This window comes from Melanerpes formicivorus, unplaced genomic scaffold (genome assembly GCF_026170545.1).
Source record: "Melanerpes formicivorus ecotype bairdi unplaced genomic scaffold, bMelFor1.0.p_v2 SCAF_106, whole genome shotgun sequence".
NCBI lineage: Eukaryota > Metazoa > Chordata > Aves > Piciformes > Picidae > Melanerpes > Melanerpes formicivorus.
In genome coordinates this window covers 348,314-361,956 of record NW_027142458.1, presented here as the reverse complement: position 1 = coordinate 361,956, position 13,643 = coordinate 348,314, and the positions used below count along the sequence as shown (strand labels likewise).

General features: G+C 52.6%; 1 protein-coding gene across 3 annotated transcripts in view; it reads left to right on the top strand.

The window, feature by feature from the left end:
• CACNB4 (calcium voltage-gated channel auxiliary subunit beta 4) overlaps window positions 1-13,643 on the top strand; it is a 136,261-nt gene that overhangs the window by 112,822 nt on the left and 9,796 nt on the right. For all 3 annotated transcript variants that reach the window (XM_068166782.1, XM_068166784.1, XM_068166783.1), the window contains 4 exons: window positions 3,210-3,268; window positions 9,467-9,576; window positions 11,666-11,817; window positions 12,892-12,987. In XM_068166782.1, coding sequence (XP_068022883.1) covers window positions 3,210-3,268; window positions 9,467-9,576; window positions 11,666-11,817; window positions 12,892-12,987 — 417 coding nt within the window. The remainder of the gene's footprint in view (window positions 1-3,209; window positions 3,269-9,466; window positions 9,577-11,665; window positions 11,818-12,891; window positions 12,988-13,643) is intronic.

Genomic DNA, 13,643 nt, shown 5'->3' with positions numbered 1-13,643 from the left:
CTCTCTTGCTGGGAAGAACTTCTTTCTAAGATCAAGCCTAAACTTCCCCCTCTGCAGCTTGAGACTGTGTCCTCTTGTTCTGGTGCTGGTTGCCTGGCAGAAGAGACCAACCCCCACCTGGCTACAACCTCCCTTCAGGGAGTTGTAGAGAGCAAGAAGGTCTCCCCTGAGCCTCCTCTTCTCCAGGCTAAGCAACCCCAGCTCCCTCAGCCTCTCCTCACAGGGCTGTGCTCCAGACCCCTCCCCAGCTTCATTGTCCTTCTCTGGACACATTCCAGGTGTAGCTGTGGAAGGTAGTGAGGTGTCCCTATGATGCTGCAGTGCAAGCCAAGACACAGAGAGTTTTTGTCTGCTGCAAGCAAAAGCTGGAGCAGTCATATTCAAATGTAAAATTTTAGCCAAGCCAGCAAATGCTTTGAGCAATCAGCAAAAATTTAGGAGAAGCTTCCCCAGTATTCTCCTGTTTTCTCTTACAAAACCTTTACATCTACCCAAGAACCTCAGAGTTGGCAAAGCAACTCAAGCTGCACCAGGGGAGGTTTAGGCTGCATCTTAGGAACAATTTCTTCCCTGCAAAGAGTGGTCAGGCACAAGAACAGCCTGCCCAGGGAGTCACCATCCTTGGAGGTGTCCATAAAACATGTGGACAGGGCACTCTGCGACATGGTCTAGTGGTCATGGAGGTGATGGGCAGAAGGTGCCAGCAGTGTGCCCAGGTGGCCAAGAAGGCCAATGGCATCCTGGCCTGCATCAGGAACAGTGTGGCCAGCAGGAGCAGGGAGGTCATTCTGCCCCTGTACTCTGCATTGGTTAGGCCACACCTTGAGTCCTGTGTCCAGTTCTGGGCCCCTCAGTTTAGGAAGGACATTGAGACTCTCAAACGTGTCCAGAGAAGGGCAACAAAGCTGGGGAGAGGCCTTGAGCACAGCCCTGTGAGGAGAGGCTGAGGGAGCTGGGGTTGTTTAGCCTGGAGAAGAGGAGGCTCAGGGGAGACCTCATTGCCCTCTACAACTGCCTGAAGGGAGGTTGTAGCCAGGTGGGGGTTGGTCTCTTCTGCCAGGCAAGCAGCACCAGAACAAGAGGACACAGTCTCAAGCTGTGCCAGGGGAAGATTAGGCTGGAGGTGAGGAGAAAGTTCTTCACAGAGAGAGTCGTTCATCATTGGAATGTGCTGCCCAGGGAGGTGGTGGAGTCACCATCCCTGGAGGTGTTCAAGAGGGGATTGGACGTGGCACTTGGTGCCATGGTCTAGTCATGAGGTCTGTGTTCATAGGTTGGACTCGATGATCTTTGAGGTCTTTTCCAACCTTGGTGATACTGTGATCTTAGAGGTCTTTTCCAGCCTTAGTGAGTCTATGAAGTAGCTGGACTATTCCAGCATGTTCAGTTTTGTTCTCCAGCACCTGAAACTGATGATGATTATTTCAGCAGCTTTTCCTGACCTTTATTTAAGCTCTCTTTGGTCCTGCTTTGTAGGGGGGTTGGACTTGATGATCTCTGGAGGTCCCTTCCGACCCCTAACACTCTGTGATGAATCTATTGACATAGATATGTAAAGAAATCTTTAATAACCCTTCTTAATTAGTTTGGGGGTGGAAGTAGGTGTAGTAACAGGCCCAGAGGAACAGGACCCTCATTTTTCAGGCCTGCTGTAGAGTCAAATGAGCATTTAAGATGTGCTAGAAGAGCACAAGCTTCTAGCAGGGCATTGTGGTGAACTTAACCATCTGTTACGTGTTGGGCTGAAGGAGGAACTGAATGAACAGGAAGAGAAAAACCAGAGCTACACTTAGAGGAGCTTAATTAATGCTGTAAGCACTTTAGAGGCTATCATCCAACAGACTGGAATGGTCCTTTCTGGTACTTCACACCATGATGTTTCAGAGGCCCTTGGGTGTGGTGCAGAGGGATGTGGTTTGGTGGTCCTAGCTTAGCAGTAGGTGTAGGATTGTGAGCTCTAGGTGTGGGGTTGGACTTGATGATCTGAAAGGTCTCTTCCAACCCCAACACTTCTGTGATTCTGTGAAATTCTTCCCCATGAGGGTGCTGAGGCACTGGAACAGCTTGCCCAGAGAAGTTGTGAAGGCTTCAAGCCTGGAAGTGTTCAAAGCCAGGTTGGGTGGAGTCTTGAGCAAGCTGGTCTAGTAGTTGGTGCCCCTGTCCACGGCAGAAGGTTGGAATTAGATGATCTTTAAGGTTCTTTCCAACCCACACCATTGTATGAGTTCTGTGAGGCTGTTAACATTGTGGCTTGGTTAAGAAAGATTGGAAGTGTAGGCTGGCAAAACAGGACTTTGGTATTTCATGTCCTGCTCTCTGCACTTTCATGCTATGGTGATGTTTCTTGCCAGGAGTAAACTTCACCTCTTGAAGCTGATGGTGATGCACCACAGATTAATTTGCCAAGGCACTCTCAAGGTTGGGGGGAGAGAGAGGCTTTTTGTTCACACAAAGCTCTGCACCTGGAGAGGGTTTTTTTTTGTTGCTGTGTAAATTCTGCAAGAAGCATTTTGAAAGACAGCCTGGGAGAAAGAAACTGCCAGAGGCCTGGGGGCTTTGATGAAGTTCCTGTCTAGACTAGCAGATAATAGGTGGCAGCCTGAGTTGTCCTGCAGAGGGCAAGGAGCTCCCTCAGTGAAGCAGATGACAAAGCTGAGCCCCTCTCAGACTCTTTCCCTTGTACAGGAAGGGAAGGAAGCATTCATTCTTGTTTTCTCTGCTTGTGGGCCCCTCTGAGAAGGCTTTGCTGTTTCAAGCAGTCACCCAACACTGCAAATCCTGTACCCCAAGTTTTGAGCCAGTTCTAATCATGTTATTACTGGGGGGAGGAAACCCAAAACCAACCCAAGTGATCTGTTCAACCCCAAGAGTCCCAATGCTTCTGACACACTCTCAAGCCTGTTGGGAATGGTGTTGCTGTGGAAGGTGGGGAGGTGTCTTCTGATGGCTCAGAGCAAGTCAAGACAAGAGCAGAGTGACAGCTCTCCCACCCCCCTTCCCCGTTCTGCAGGTTGGGGAATGAGTCAGAAAACTTGCAAGTATTTGTTACAAAGCCTGCTGCCAAGAGCATGGAAACCCAGTGCCTGCTACCTGCAGCAGGGATTGATTGCTGGCAGTGGCCTGAACCTTCTGCTCACCTCTCTTCTTCCTTTTGACTTCTTTTTCTCCCTGTCAATCCTTCCTCTTCAATCTTCCTCACCTCTGCCAAGGTGACAGACATGATGCAGAAAGCTCTCTTTGACTTCCTGAAGCACAGGTTTGATGGGAGGTGAGAAACGCTGTCCTTTTCATGCCTTATTCTTTGTTGTGGTTTGTTGGTTTTCCCTAACATTGCAGTGCTCTCTGTTTGTTGTGATGCAAGCACACTGATGCATGTTCACCACTGGCTCTGTGTCAACACTGAAGTGCAGCTGGCTGTGAGGTGGATGGAACATGGCTAATGTATGACTGGAAGTGCATGTGCCTTCATATCTGCTGTGTCTCTGCTAGGATTTCTTTGCCATGCTGGGAATCACTCTGCCTCAGGGATTGCCAGCCTGAAGTTAAGAAGGAAAATCAAGGTGAAAAGATCAGGAGGGCAGATTTAGGCTGGAGATGAGGAAGAAATTCTTTCCAGTGGGGGTGGTGAGACGCTGGAACAGGTTGCCCAGGGAGGTTGGGGATGGCCCCTTCCTGGAGGTGCTCAGGGCCAGGCTGGATGAGGCCTTGAGCCACCTGGGCTGGTGGAAGGTGTCCCTGTTCATGACAGGGCGGGGTTTGCACTAGATGATCTTGAAGGTCCCTCCCAACCCAAACCATTCCATGTATCTGTGCATCTTGTTCATCTGGAACATGGAGAATAGAATGGAATGGAATGGGAATAGGAATGGAATGGGAATAGGAATGGAATGGAATAGGAATGAAATAGGAATAGGAATAGAATAGGAATAGAAATAGAATAGACCATCAGGTTGGAAGAGACCTTCAAGATCATTGCACCCAACCTATCACCCAACACCTTCTAATCAACTAACCCATGGCACCAAGCACCCCATCATGTCTTTTCCTAAACACCCCCAATGATGGTGACTCCACCACCTCCCTGGGCAGCACATTCCAATGGCCAATCACTCTCTATGAATAACTTCCTAACCTCCAGCCTAAACCTTCCCTGGCACAGCTTGAGACTGTGTCTTCTTGTTCTGGTGCTGGGTGCCTGGGAGAAGAGACCAACCCCCACCTGCCTACAACCTCCCTTCAGGGAGTTGTAGAGAGCAAGAAGGTCTCCCCTGAGCCTCCTCTTCTCCAGGCTAAGCAACCCCAGCTCCCTCAGCCTCTCCTCACAGGGCTGTGTGAATATTTCCTGATGAGCTGTGAGAAGGATAATTGGAATTTCTTTGCTAGGAACATAGGCTTGGTCCACAGCATCTCCACCTTGCCACTCAAACTATTCAGTAGCTGTAGGTTTCTACTCCATCCTCGGCTGTTCTGCCCTTCTTTCATCCCAGTATGCTCTAACTGGGAAGAGGAGCTTGCACTGTGCTAGCTAGTTCAGGTTTGAGGATAAGGAAAGCATGGGGACTAGGGCAGTGAAAATCAGAGTGTCTGTTGTGTAGAGGGGTGGAGTAGAATTTGTGGTCCTTTGGGGTGCAGTGAGGAGATGACAGTGCTGAATTGTCATGGAGGAGATGGACTGAAGCTTGAGGAGGGCATATTCAGACTGGAGATTAGGAAGGAGTTCTTTGCAGTGAGGGACACTGGAACAGGTTGCCCAGGGAGGTTGTGGATGCCCCCCTCCCTGGAGGTGTTCAAGGCCAGGGTGGATGAGGCCTTGAGCAGCCTGGGCTAGTGGGAGGTGTGCCTGCCCATGGCCAGGGGAGTTGGAAGTGGATGATCTTTAAGGTGCCTTCCAACCCAACCCATTCTATGAATCTTTGAACTAACCCACAAACAGCTCAGCCAAATCATTGAAGGAGCCAACTGCTGTGCAAAAGCTCTTCTCTCCTGCCCTCTTTTTAACTGTCCAGCTCAAGTGTTTCTAGCAGATCCTCCAAACACAGTGATGGATCAAAAAGCTGACAGACAATGCCCTGTGCCTGGCGTCCTGCAGTGTAAATTTGTCATTGCTCTGAGCCCTTCCTGGGTCCTGCCACTGCCTGCTGAGCACTGGGATTGCTCTGCTCCTGCTGCTTGAGCTCCAGAGTGTCCCTTCCCATTAGGTGTAGGTACACAAGCACATCATCTGCTCCCTTCCAGCTGCTGGCATGTGTCTGTCAGCTTTGCATATGCTGCTGGTAACTGAGATTGATTGTTTTGGGTAGGAAACCATGGCAACTGGAAGTGATAAGTCCTCTCCAGTTGTCACACCGTGATTGCTATGGATAGATCCTGCCTGAGGTATATTTTTATACCCTCTGGGAGAGTGTACTCAGCCCCAGCCTGATGCACAAAGATCAGCAGTACCTAAAAACAGTGATTAAAAACCCACAGTCCCAGCATGCTGGGGGTTGGAAGGGACCTCTGGAGATCAGCCAGTCCACCTCCTCCCTGCTAAAGCAGGGGCACCCACAGCAGCTTGCCCAGCAGCACAATGGCCAGCTGGGGTTGGTAGCTCTCCAGAGGAGGAGACTCCACAACCTCTCTGGGCAGCCTGCTCCAGGCCTCCAGCACCCTCATAGCAAAGGATTTTCTCATCTTCAGATGAAACCTCCTGGCTTCCAGTTTGTGCCCATTGCCCCTTGTCCTGTTTCTGGGCACCACTGAGAAGAGTCTGCCTCCAGCCCCTTGCCCCCAACCTGTAAGTCCTTTAGCTCTTTCTCAGCATTGATTAGATCCCCTCCCAGCCAGGGGCAGTCTCAGTGATGATCAGAGTAAAGCACACTTAGATGCACCTCTTTTGGCAGCTGAACCTGGTGGGCCAGGAGTGCTCCTTGCCTTGCTCTCCTGTCTACCCTCAGCATGCCCCTGCTGTGCACAGAGGGTTAGAGAGAGAGATCCTGCCCAAAGTGAGGTACTTTTTGGCCACCCTCTTGCCATCAGCAGCATTGGCAGTGAGCTCAGGTATGAGTATGACATTTCAATGCTGAGAAGTTCAGTGCCACAAGCAAGCTGATACCATGGGCTGTAGCTCTGAGTAACTAGAAAAATGAGTCAAATTCCTTTTCAGGCCCCCAACTGCCAACACTTACAGCTTTGAAGTCTTTGTCCTCTCTCCCTTCTGCCCCCCCCCCCTTCCCTTCTGCCCCCCCCTCCCCTTCTGCCCCCCCCCTCCCCTTCTGCCCCCCCCTCCCCTTCTGCCCCCCCCCTCCCCTTCTGCCCCCCTTCTTTCCCTTCTGCCCCCCCTTCTGCCCCCCCCCTCCCCTTCTGCCCCCCTTCTTTCCCTTCTGTCCCCCCCCTCCCCTTCTGCCCCCCTTCTTTCCCTTCTGCCCCCCCCTTCCCTTCTGCCCCCCCTCCCCTTCTGCCCCCCCTCCCCTTCTGGCCCCCCCTTCTGCCCCCCTTCTTTCCCTTCTGCCCCCCCTTCCCTTCTGCCCCCCCCTTCTGCCCCCCCTTCTGCCCCCCTTCTTTCCCTTCTGCCCGCCCCCTTCCCTTCTGCCCGCCCCCTTCCCTTCTGCCCGCCCCCCTTCCCTTCTGCCCCCCTTCTTTCCCTTCTGCCCCCCTTCTTTCCCTTCTGCCCCCCCTTCTTTCCCTTCTGCCCCCCCTTCCCTTCTGCCCCCCCCTTCTGCCCCCCCTTCTGCCCCCCTTCTTTCCCTTCTGCCCGCCCCCTTCCCTTCTGCCCGCCCCCTTCCCTTCTGCCCGCCCCCTTCCCTTCTGCCCCCCTTCTTTCCCTTCTGCCCCCCTTCTTTCCCTTCTGCCCCCCCTTCTTTCCCTTCTGCCCCCCCTTCTTTCCCTTCTGCCCCCCCCTCCTTCCCTTCTGCCCCCCCTTCTTTCCCTTCTGCCCCCCCCTTCCTTCCCTTCTGCCCCCCCCTTCCTTCCCTTCTGCCCCCCCCTTCCTTCCCTTCTGCCCCCCTCCTTCCCTTCTGCCCTCTCTCTGTCTTCCACAGTTGTGTGCCAGGTCCACCATCTTACCAAGAAGGCAAAGCAGTGTCCAAGCAGGAGCTTTGCAAAAGCCTTCAGTAAGATGTGAGCTAGCAGGACTCTTTCCCTGCCTCTCAACACACTTTGCTTCTGTCAGCTCCTCCTTTTGTGACTGCAACATCCTCTTCTGGCCAGTGAAGCAAAGGAAAGGCCTGAGGGCTGTGCAGTGCCTGCTCAAAGGAGCCTGCTGGAGCTTGGCTGGCAGAGGGCATTCCAGGGCTGGCTGCTGCAGAGGCTCTGAGGCATCATTTGCTAAGTGCATTGTGTTTAATCACTCTTGCACAGACTCAGGCTGACTCTAGACACTGTGCAGACAAAACAGAGCAGAGGCACATTTGATTCTCAACATCTTTCAGCAGCAGGGGGATTTAGGACTGCTGCTTCCTCAGGGAGGATGAAACCCTGCTAGTATCTGGCACAGCAGGTGAGCTTTTGTGGTCCATCCTCTGTTACATGCCTCTGATTCCAGCAGTCAGAGATGCAGGAGGAGTGCTCAGCAGCAGTGTGTTTTATCATCACCCCTAGCCCATGACTGATGGATTTCCCCCATTTCAAAGCTCATTTATACTCTGCTGTATGTGCTGGCAGTGATTTACATACAGAAATGCTTGCACTTCTTTTTAACCCTCCCTCTGATCATTCCACTTAGAGCTGCATCAATCTTAGGTTCTGTGGAACAGCTGCTAGTCATTTCCAGCTTGCTTTCTTTTCATTATTCATGGCTCTCTGGCTCATCACACTCCTCCTCCTGAATGGGTTTATGTCAAGTGATTTTGTGGCCTTTGTTTTATAACCTTTTCTCTCTCGTCAGCCCGCTGACAGCCCGAGTCTAAAAAGCTTCCTTAGGTTAAAGAGGAGGCTCCAGCAGTACAGGTAGCTGTGGCTCCACTCACTGTGGCTCCACTCACTCTTCCCTTTTTAACCACAAGCTAAGTGGCATTGAGTGCACCCTCAGCAGGTTTGCTGATGACACCAAGCTGTGTGGTGCAGCAGACAGGCTGGAGGGAATGGAGGCCATCCAGAGGGACCTGGACAGGCTGGAGAGGTGGGCACAAGCCAACCTCAGGAGGTTCAACAAGAGCAAGGGCAGGGTCCTGCAGCTGGGTCGAGGCAATCCCAGGCACAAATCCAGGCTGGGCAGTGACTGGCTGGAAAGCAGCCCTGAGGAGAGAGACTTGGGGGTGCTGGTGGAGGAGAAGCTCAACAGGAGCTCTCAGTGTGCACTTGCAGCCTGGAAAGCCAATCAGATCCTGGGCTGCATCAGGAGAAGTGTGGCCAGCAGGGCAAGGGAGGTGATCCTCCCCCTCTGCTCAGCTCTGCTGAGACCCCACCTGGAGTACTGCCTCCAGTTCTGGAGCCCCTAGCGCAAGAGGGATCTGGAGGTGCTGGAAGGTGTCCAGAGAAGGGCCAGGAGGATAAGCAGAGGGCTGGAGCTGCTCTGCTGTGAGGACAGACTGGAGGAGTTGGGGCTGTTCAGTCTGGAGAAGAGAAGGCTCTGAGGTGACCTCATTGTGGCCTTCCAGTATCTGAAGGGGGCTACAGGAAGGCTGGGGAGGGACTGCTCAGGATCTCAGGGAGTGATAGGACTAGGGGGAATGGAATGAAGCTGGAGGTGGGGAGATTCAGGCTGGAGGTGAGGAGGAAGTTCTTCCCCATGAGAGTGGTGAAGCCCTGGAATGGGTTGTCCAGGGAGGTGGTTGAGGCCCTGTCCCTGGAGGTGTTTAAGCCCAGGCTGGCTGAGGCTCTGGGCAGCCTGATGTAGTGTGGGGTGTCCCTGCCCATGGCAGGGGGGTTGGAACTAGATGATCCTTGTGGTCCCTTCCAACCCTGACTGATACTATGATACTTTGACACTAAGTCCTGTAGCCCATCAGCTCCAGCTCCCTGTCTGGAAGAGAAGAGGGGACCAGTCTCCCAAAGCCAGCAGCTCTGTTCAGTGACTCACAGGCACTTGAGATAGGAGTGACATGGTTTGCTCAGATGGCCAAGCGTGGCCCTGCCTCACCTCTCAGCCATGTCAGTTTGAATCAGTGCTTTCACTACCTGGGAAGTGCTGTTCCTGTCCTGGCTCTGCTGTGCCCTGTGCCCCACCACTCACTGCCCTGGTGTGCAAATCCCCGGAGGAGACGAGTGAGCCAGGGAGGAGAACAGTTAACTGTCGCATGAAGCAGAAGAGCAGATTCTCTATGGCAGAGTCTGGAGCAGTGCAGGGAGCAGGAAATCCTTCCCAGCTCTGCAGCATTTCCCTTCAGTTGTTGTTTAATGCTGACATAACTCAGCTGCAGACCAGCTGGGAGTTGTGTTTTATTGCGTTTGCACTTCGGAACGGAACGTGGCTGCCAAGCGTGCCCGGTGCGCTGCCGCTCTGACTGCTGTGCTTTTGTTCTCTCCTCTCCTCTCCTCTCGCTCCTAGGATATCAATAACCAGAGTGACAGCTGACATTTCTCTTGCTAAGAGGTCTGTTCTCAATAATCCAAGCAAGAGGGCAATAATTGAGAGGTCAAACACGAGATCCAGTCTAGGTAAGCCGTTGGCGCAGGTGGCGTTCTGAGCGTGGGGACCTGCTGGAGGGAAGGTGTCAGGGTTTCAGCCTCCCAGATGGCATCAGCTCTGCAATTTGAAGTGTGCCTGCAGCATTTTCATCTGTCATTCACATGTTCAGGTGGGAGACAGGGCAGCAGAGCACCGGTGTGCTGTGTGAGCTTCTCCTGAAGCAGTTACCTGGGCTGGGCTACAGCAAACAGTGTGACAGCTGTTGGCTGCAGAAGATGAGCTTGGGGCCTGCAGTCACAGTGTGGCTTCAGTGCTGGTTCCTCCAGAGGTGGGTTGGCCTCACAGCTCCCTCTGCTCAGTTCTGGGCTTTTCATTCCACGTCACAAGATGCCAAAGAGCTTTCACTTTGGCCAGCCAAGAAGAAAACAAGTCCTTGACCCTGGGACTGGGGTTGTGCTTAATGTTGGAGAGCTACAGCTGCCTAACATGGCCCATGAGACTCTGGGTCTTCCCACCTTTCCTCATGACTGCTGGGCTACACCAGCCTGATGTATTTCTTTCACAAGGGTGGAAATTTGGGGGTGCCAATAGCCTGGAACACCACCCAGGGAGGTAGGAGAGGTTGATTTTCAGACTCCTGAGGAAGAAAAGGCTCTTAAACCCAACTGTCTGCCAGCAGGGTGAGAGAGGTGATTCTGCCCCTTTACTCTGCTCTGCTGAGACCTCATCACCAATACTGTGTCCAGTTCTGGTGTCCCCAGCATAAGAAGGACTCACATCTGTAGGAGTGAGTCCAGAGGAGGCCACAAAGATGATCCAAGGGCTGGGGCACCTCTGCTGCGAGGACAGGCTGAGGGAGCTGGGGGTGTTCAGCCTGGAGAAGAGAAGTCTTGAGGGAGACCTTAGAGCTGCCTTCCAATACCTGAAGAGATCCTATAGGAAGGCTGGAGAGGGACTTTTCCTGAGGGTATCTAGAGACAGGACAAGGAAAAAGGGTTTGCAGCTGAAGGAGACCAGGGATAGACTGGAGCTTAGGAAGAAGTTCTTAAGTGTGAGGGTGGTGAGACTCAAATAGGCTGCCCAGGGAGGCTGTGGATGCCTCCTCCCTGGGGGCATTGAAGGCCAGGTTGGATGAGGCCTTGAGCAGCCAAGTCTAGTTGAGAGGTGTCCCTGCCCATGGTGGTGAGGTTGGAGTAGATGATCTCTAAGGTCCCTTTCAACCTGAGCCATTCCATGATTCTGTGATCCCAAGTGACCAAAGGAGAGTACTGGGTTGTTGGCCTCTTCCCTGCAAGTTGTCATTCTAGTCCAGGGGTGGGCAGGCCAGAATGAAGTGCTGCAAAGGTGAGCACTAAGTCTCCTTGTGGTGAAGGTGCTGCTGTGTGGAACAGCTCTTAGGCAAATGCAGGGCATGTGAGTTGCTGCCATTCAGCCCTTTCTCGTGGGACAGCCTCAATTTGGGCTGAGTTTTCTCAGTGTACAATTCCCCACATGCATGTGAACAGTGAAGGAGAGGTTAGAACAAGGAATACCAGACAGAGACTTGAGCTGGAAATCAGTTTCTTTCCTTTTATGTCTTGCTTTGGGGTGAGGGTTGCCATTGGTGTCCCTTTAAAGAATAACCCCTGGCAGTGTTGTAACACCCAGCAGTTCTTGGTGGTTGTAGAATTAGAAGGCCACAGGGATCTGCTTCTCTTCCTGTTACAAGTAAACCAGAGCTGCAGTCTGAGAAGGAAACAACTCTGAAGGGACATCCACACATCACTGGCTGCCTGAAATGAGAAATCTTAGGAACATAGTTGGGTTTGGAACCTGTGCTGAAGTTGTGTTAATTAGAAGCATGCCATTAATGACACAGCCTTTCAATGCACTGGTATCATAAAGGGACACAGGATGTCTGTGTTTTCAGGCAGCAGAGTTGGCTCAGAGTTGTTGTTTATTGAAAGAAAACCAAAGCAAAGCTCCTGGAGTGAGCAGATTTTGCCTGGAAGTGGCACTAACTCCCACCTGGAGCTCATAACACTGCATGGATAGAGGCTGTGAAAATCCATGGGGGATGAAATTGTGGCCTAAGCAGTTCTGGGCTTGACTGACTTGCCCCCTGTTTCCCTTTCCCAGCTGAAGTCCAGAGTGAAATTGAGAGGATCTTTGAGCTGGCAAGGTCCTTACAGCTGGTTGTCCTGGATGCAGACACTATCAACCACCCTGCCCAGCTTATCAAGACTTCTTTAGCACCAATTATTGTCCACGTCAAAGTGTCTTCACCAAAGGTAAGGCATCTCCCCCTGTCAAACACCTGCACTTGAGAGGGCCTTGGAGGGCAGGGTGGGAGTGAGCAGGGTGGGATCTCCACCTGGAGTGAGATGAAGAGAAGAAAAAGTGAAATTCTTAGATCAAGGCCCTGGCCAGGGACTGTAGGACTCTGTGATGAAATCTTTTTCTGCCCTAGGCTTCACCTAGCCCTAGGCTGAGCTTTAGACAAGGCTCCCACCAATTCAGCAGGCAGATTGCTGAGGAGCAGAATCTTTCTGGAGCTCCCAGTTCCCTTTGGCAGTCCCTTGGCAGCCCCCAGCCCCAACACAGTGCTAGTCAGGGTTGTCTCTTTACAAGCCCTAACCTTAGGCTGAGCTTTGGAGAAGACAGGCAGCCCTTTGCCCACCCCCCAGGCAGTTGCTTCATGGATGATGAAGGGCCTGGAACATCTCTCTGCTGAGGAAAGGCTGAGAGAGCTGGAGCTGGTTAATCTGGAGAAGAGCAGCCTGAGAGGAGATCTCATGAATGGTTATCAATACCTGAAGGCTGAGTGTCAAGAAGAAGGGGCCAAGCTCTTTTCAGTGGTGTCCTGTGATAGGACAAAGGGCAGCAGTCACCAACTGGAACACAGGAGGTTCCACCTCAGTATGAGGAGAAATTGGTTTGGTGTGAGGGTGCTGGAGCCCTGGAGCAGGCTGCCCAGAGAGGCTCTGGAGTCTTCTCTTGAGACTTTCAAGACCCATCCGGACGTGTTCCTGTGTGACCTGCCCTGAGTGATCCTGCTTTGGCATGGGGATTGGACTCAGTGACCTCCAGAGGTCCCTTCAAGCCCTGCCAATCTGTGGTTCCATGATTCCCTTGGCATTTGAAATCCTTGCAAGGGACGAAGCCTGCTGCAGAGGGCAGCGTGCATGGCTTTCAGGGGCGTGCTCGGGAGGGGTCCTGCTTGTCTTCAAGGACAATGTTTGATCCATTCTGTTAAACACAGTGGAGAGCTTCTGCACTTGGCAGTCCTCCACTGGGATGCTGGTCTGAGCTTTGTGGAGAGAGATTGATTCTTCCACTCCCCTTGTGCTCTTTTCCCTTGGCAGGTTTTGCAGCGGCTGATTAAATCTCGAGGGAAGTCCCAAAGCAAACACTTGAATGTTCAGTTGGTGGCAGCTGATAAACTTGCACAATGCCCACCAGTAAGTACAGAAGAAAGGCTAAAGAGCCTCTGAGCCATGGAGCTGTAAAGATGCCTGTCTGGAGAAGAGAAGACTGAGAGGGGATTTAATCAATGGTTATCAATCTCTGAGGGTCAAGAGGGAGGGGACAGGCTCTGCTCACTTGCACCCTGGGATAGGACAAGGGGCAATGGATAGAAACTCCAGCACAGGAGGTTCCACCTCAACATGAGGAGGAACTTCTGCACTGGGAGGGTCACAGAGCCCTGGAACAGGCTCCCCAGAGAGGTTGTGGAGTCTCCTTCTCTGGAGACTTTTCAGCCCCATCTGGATGTGTTCCTGTGTGACCTGTGCTGGATTCTATGCTCCTGCTCTGGCAGGGGGTTGGGCTTGATTCAGAGGTATCTTCCAACCCCTGACATCCTGTGAGCCTGTGACAGCTGACTTCATACGTTCTGGACCTTTGGTCCTGCTTATCTGCTGTGCTGAGGTATGCTGTGTGGTGAGGTGACAGGGCAGCAGTGACGTGTGTGGCAGAATCCATCTCCTGCTGCACTGGCAAATGACATCATTTCTGCACTAGGGTCAGCTTAAGGCCCTGAAGGGTCAAAGTCTCGGATCCAGGCCTCAGCAGAGGACTTTCCTCCAGCTGCCTAGTGAGCCCAGCCCCTGGATGG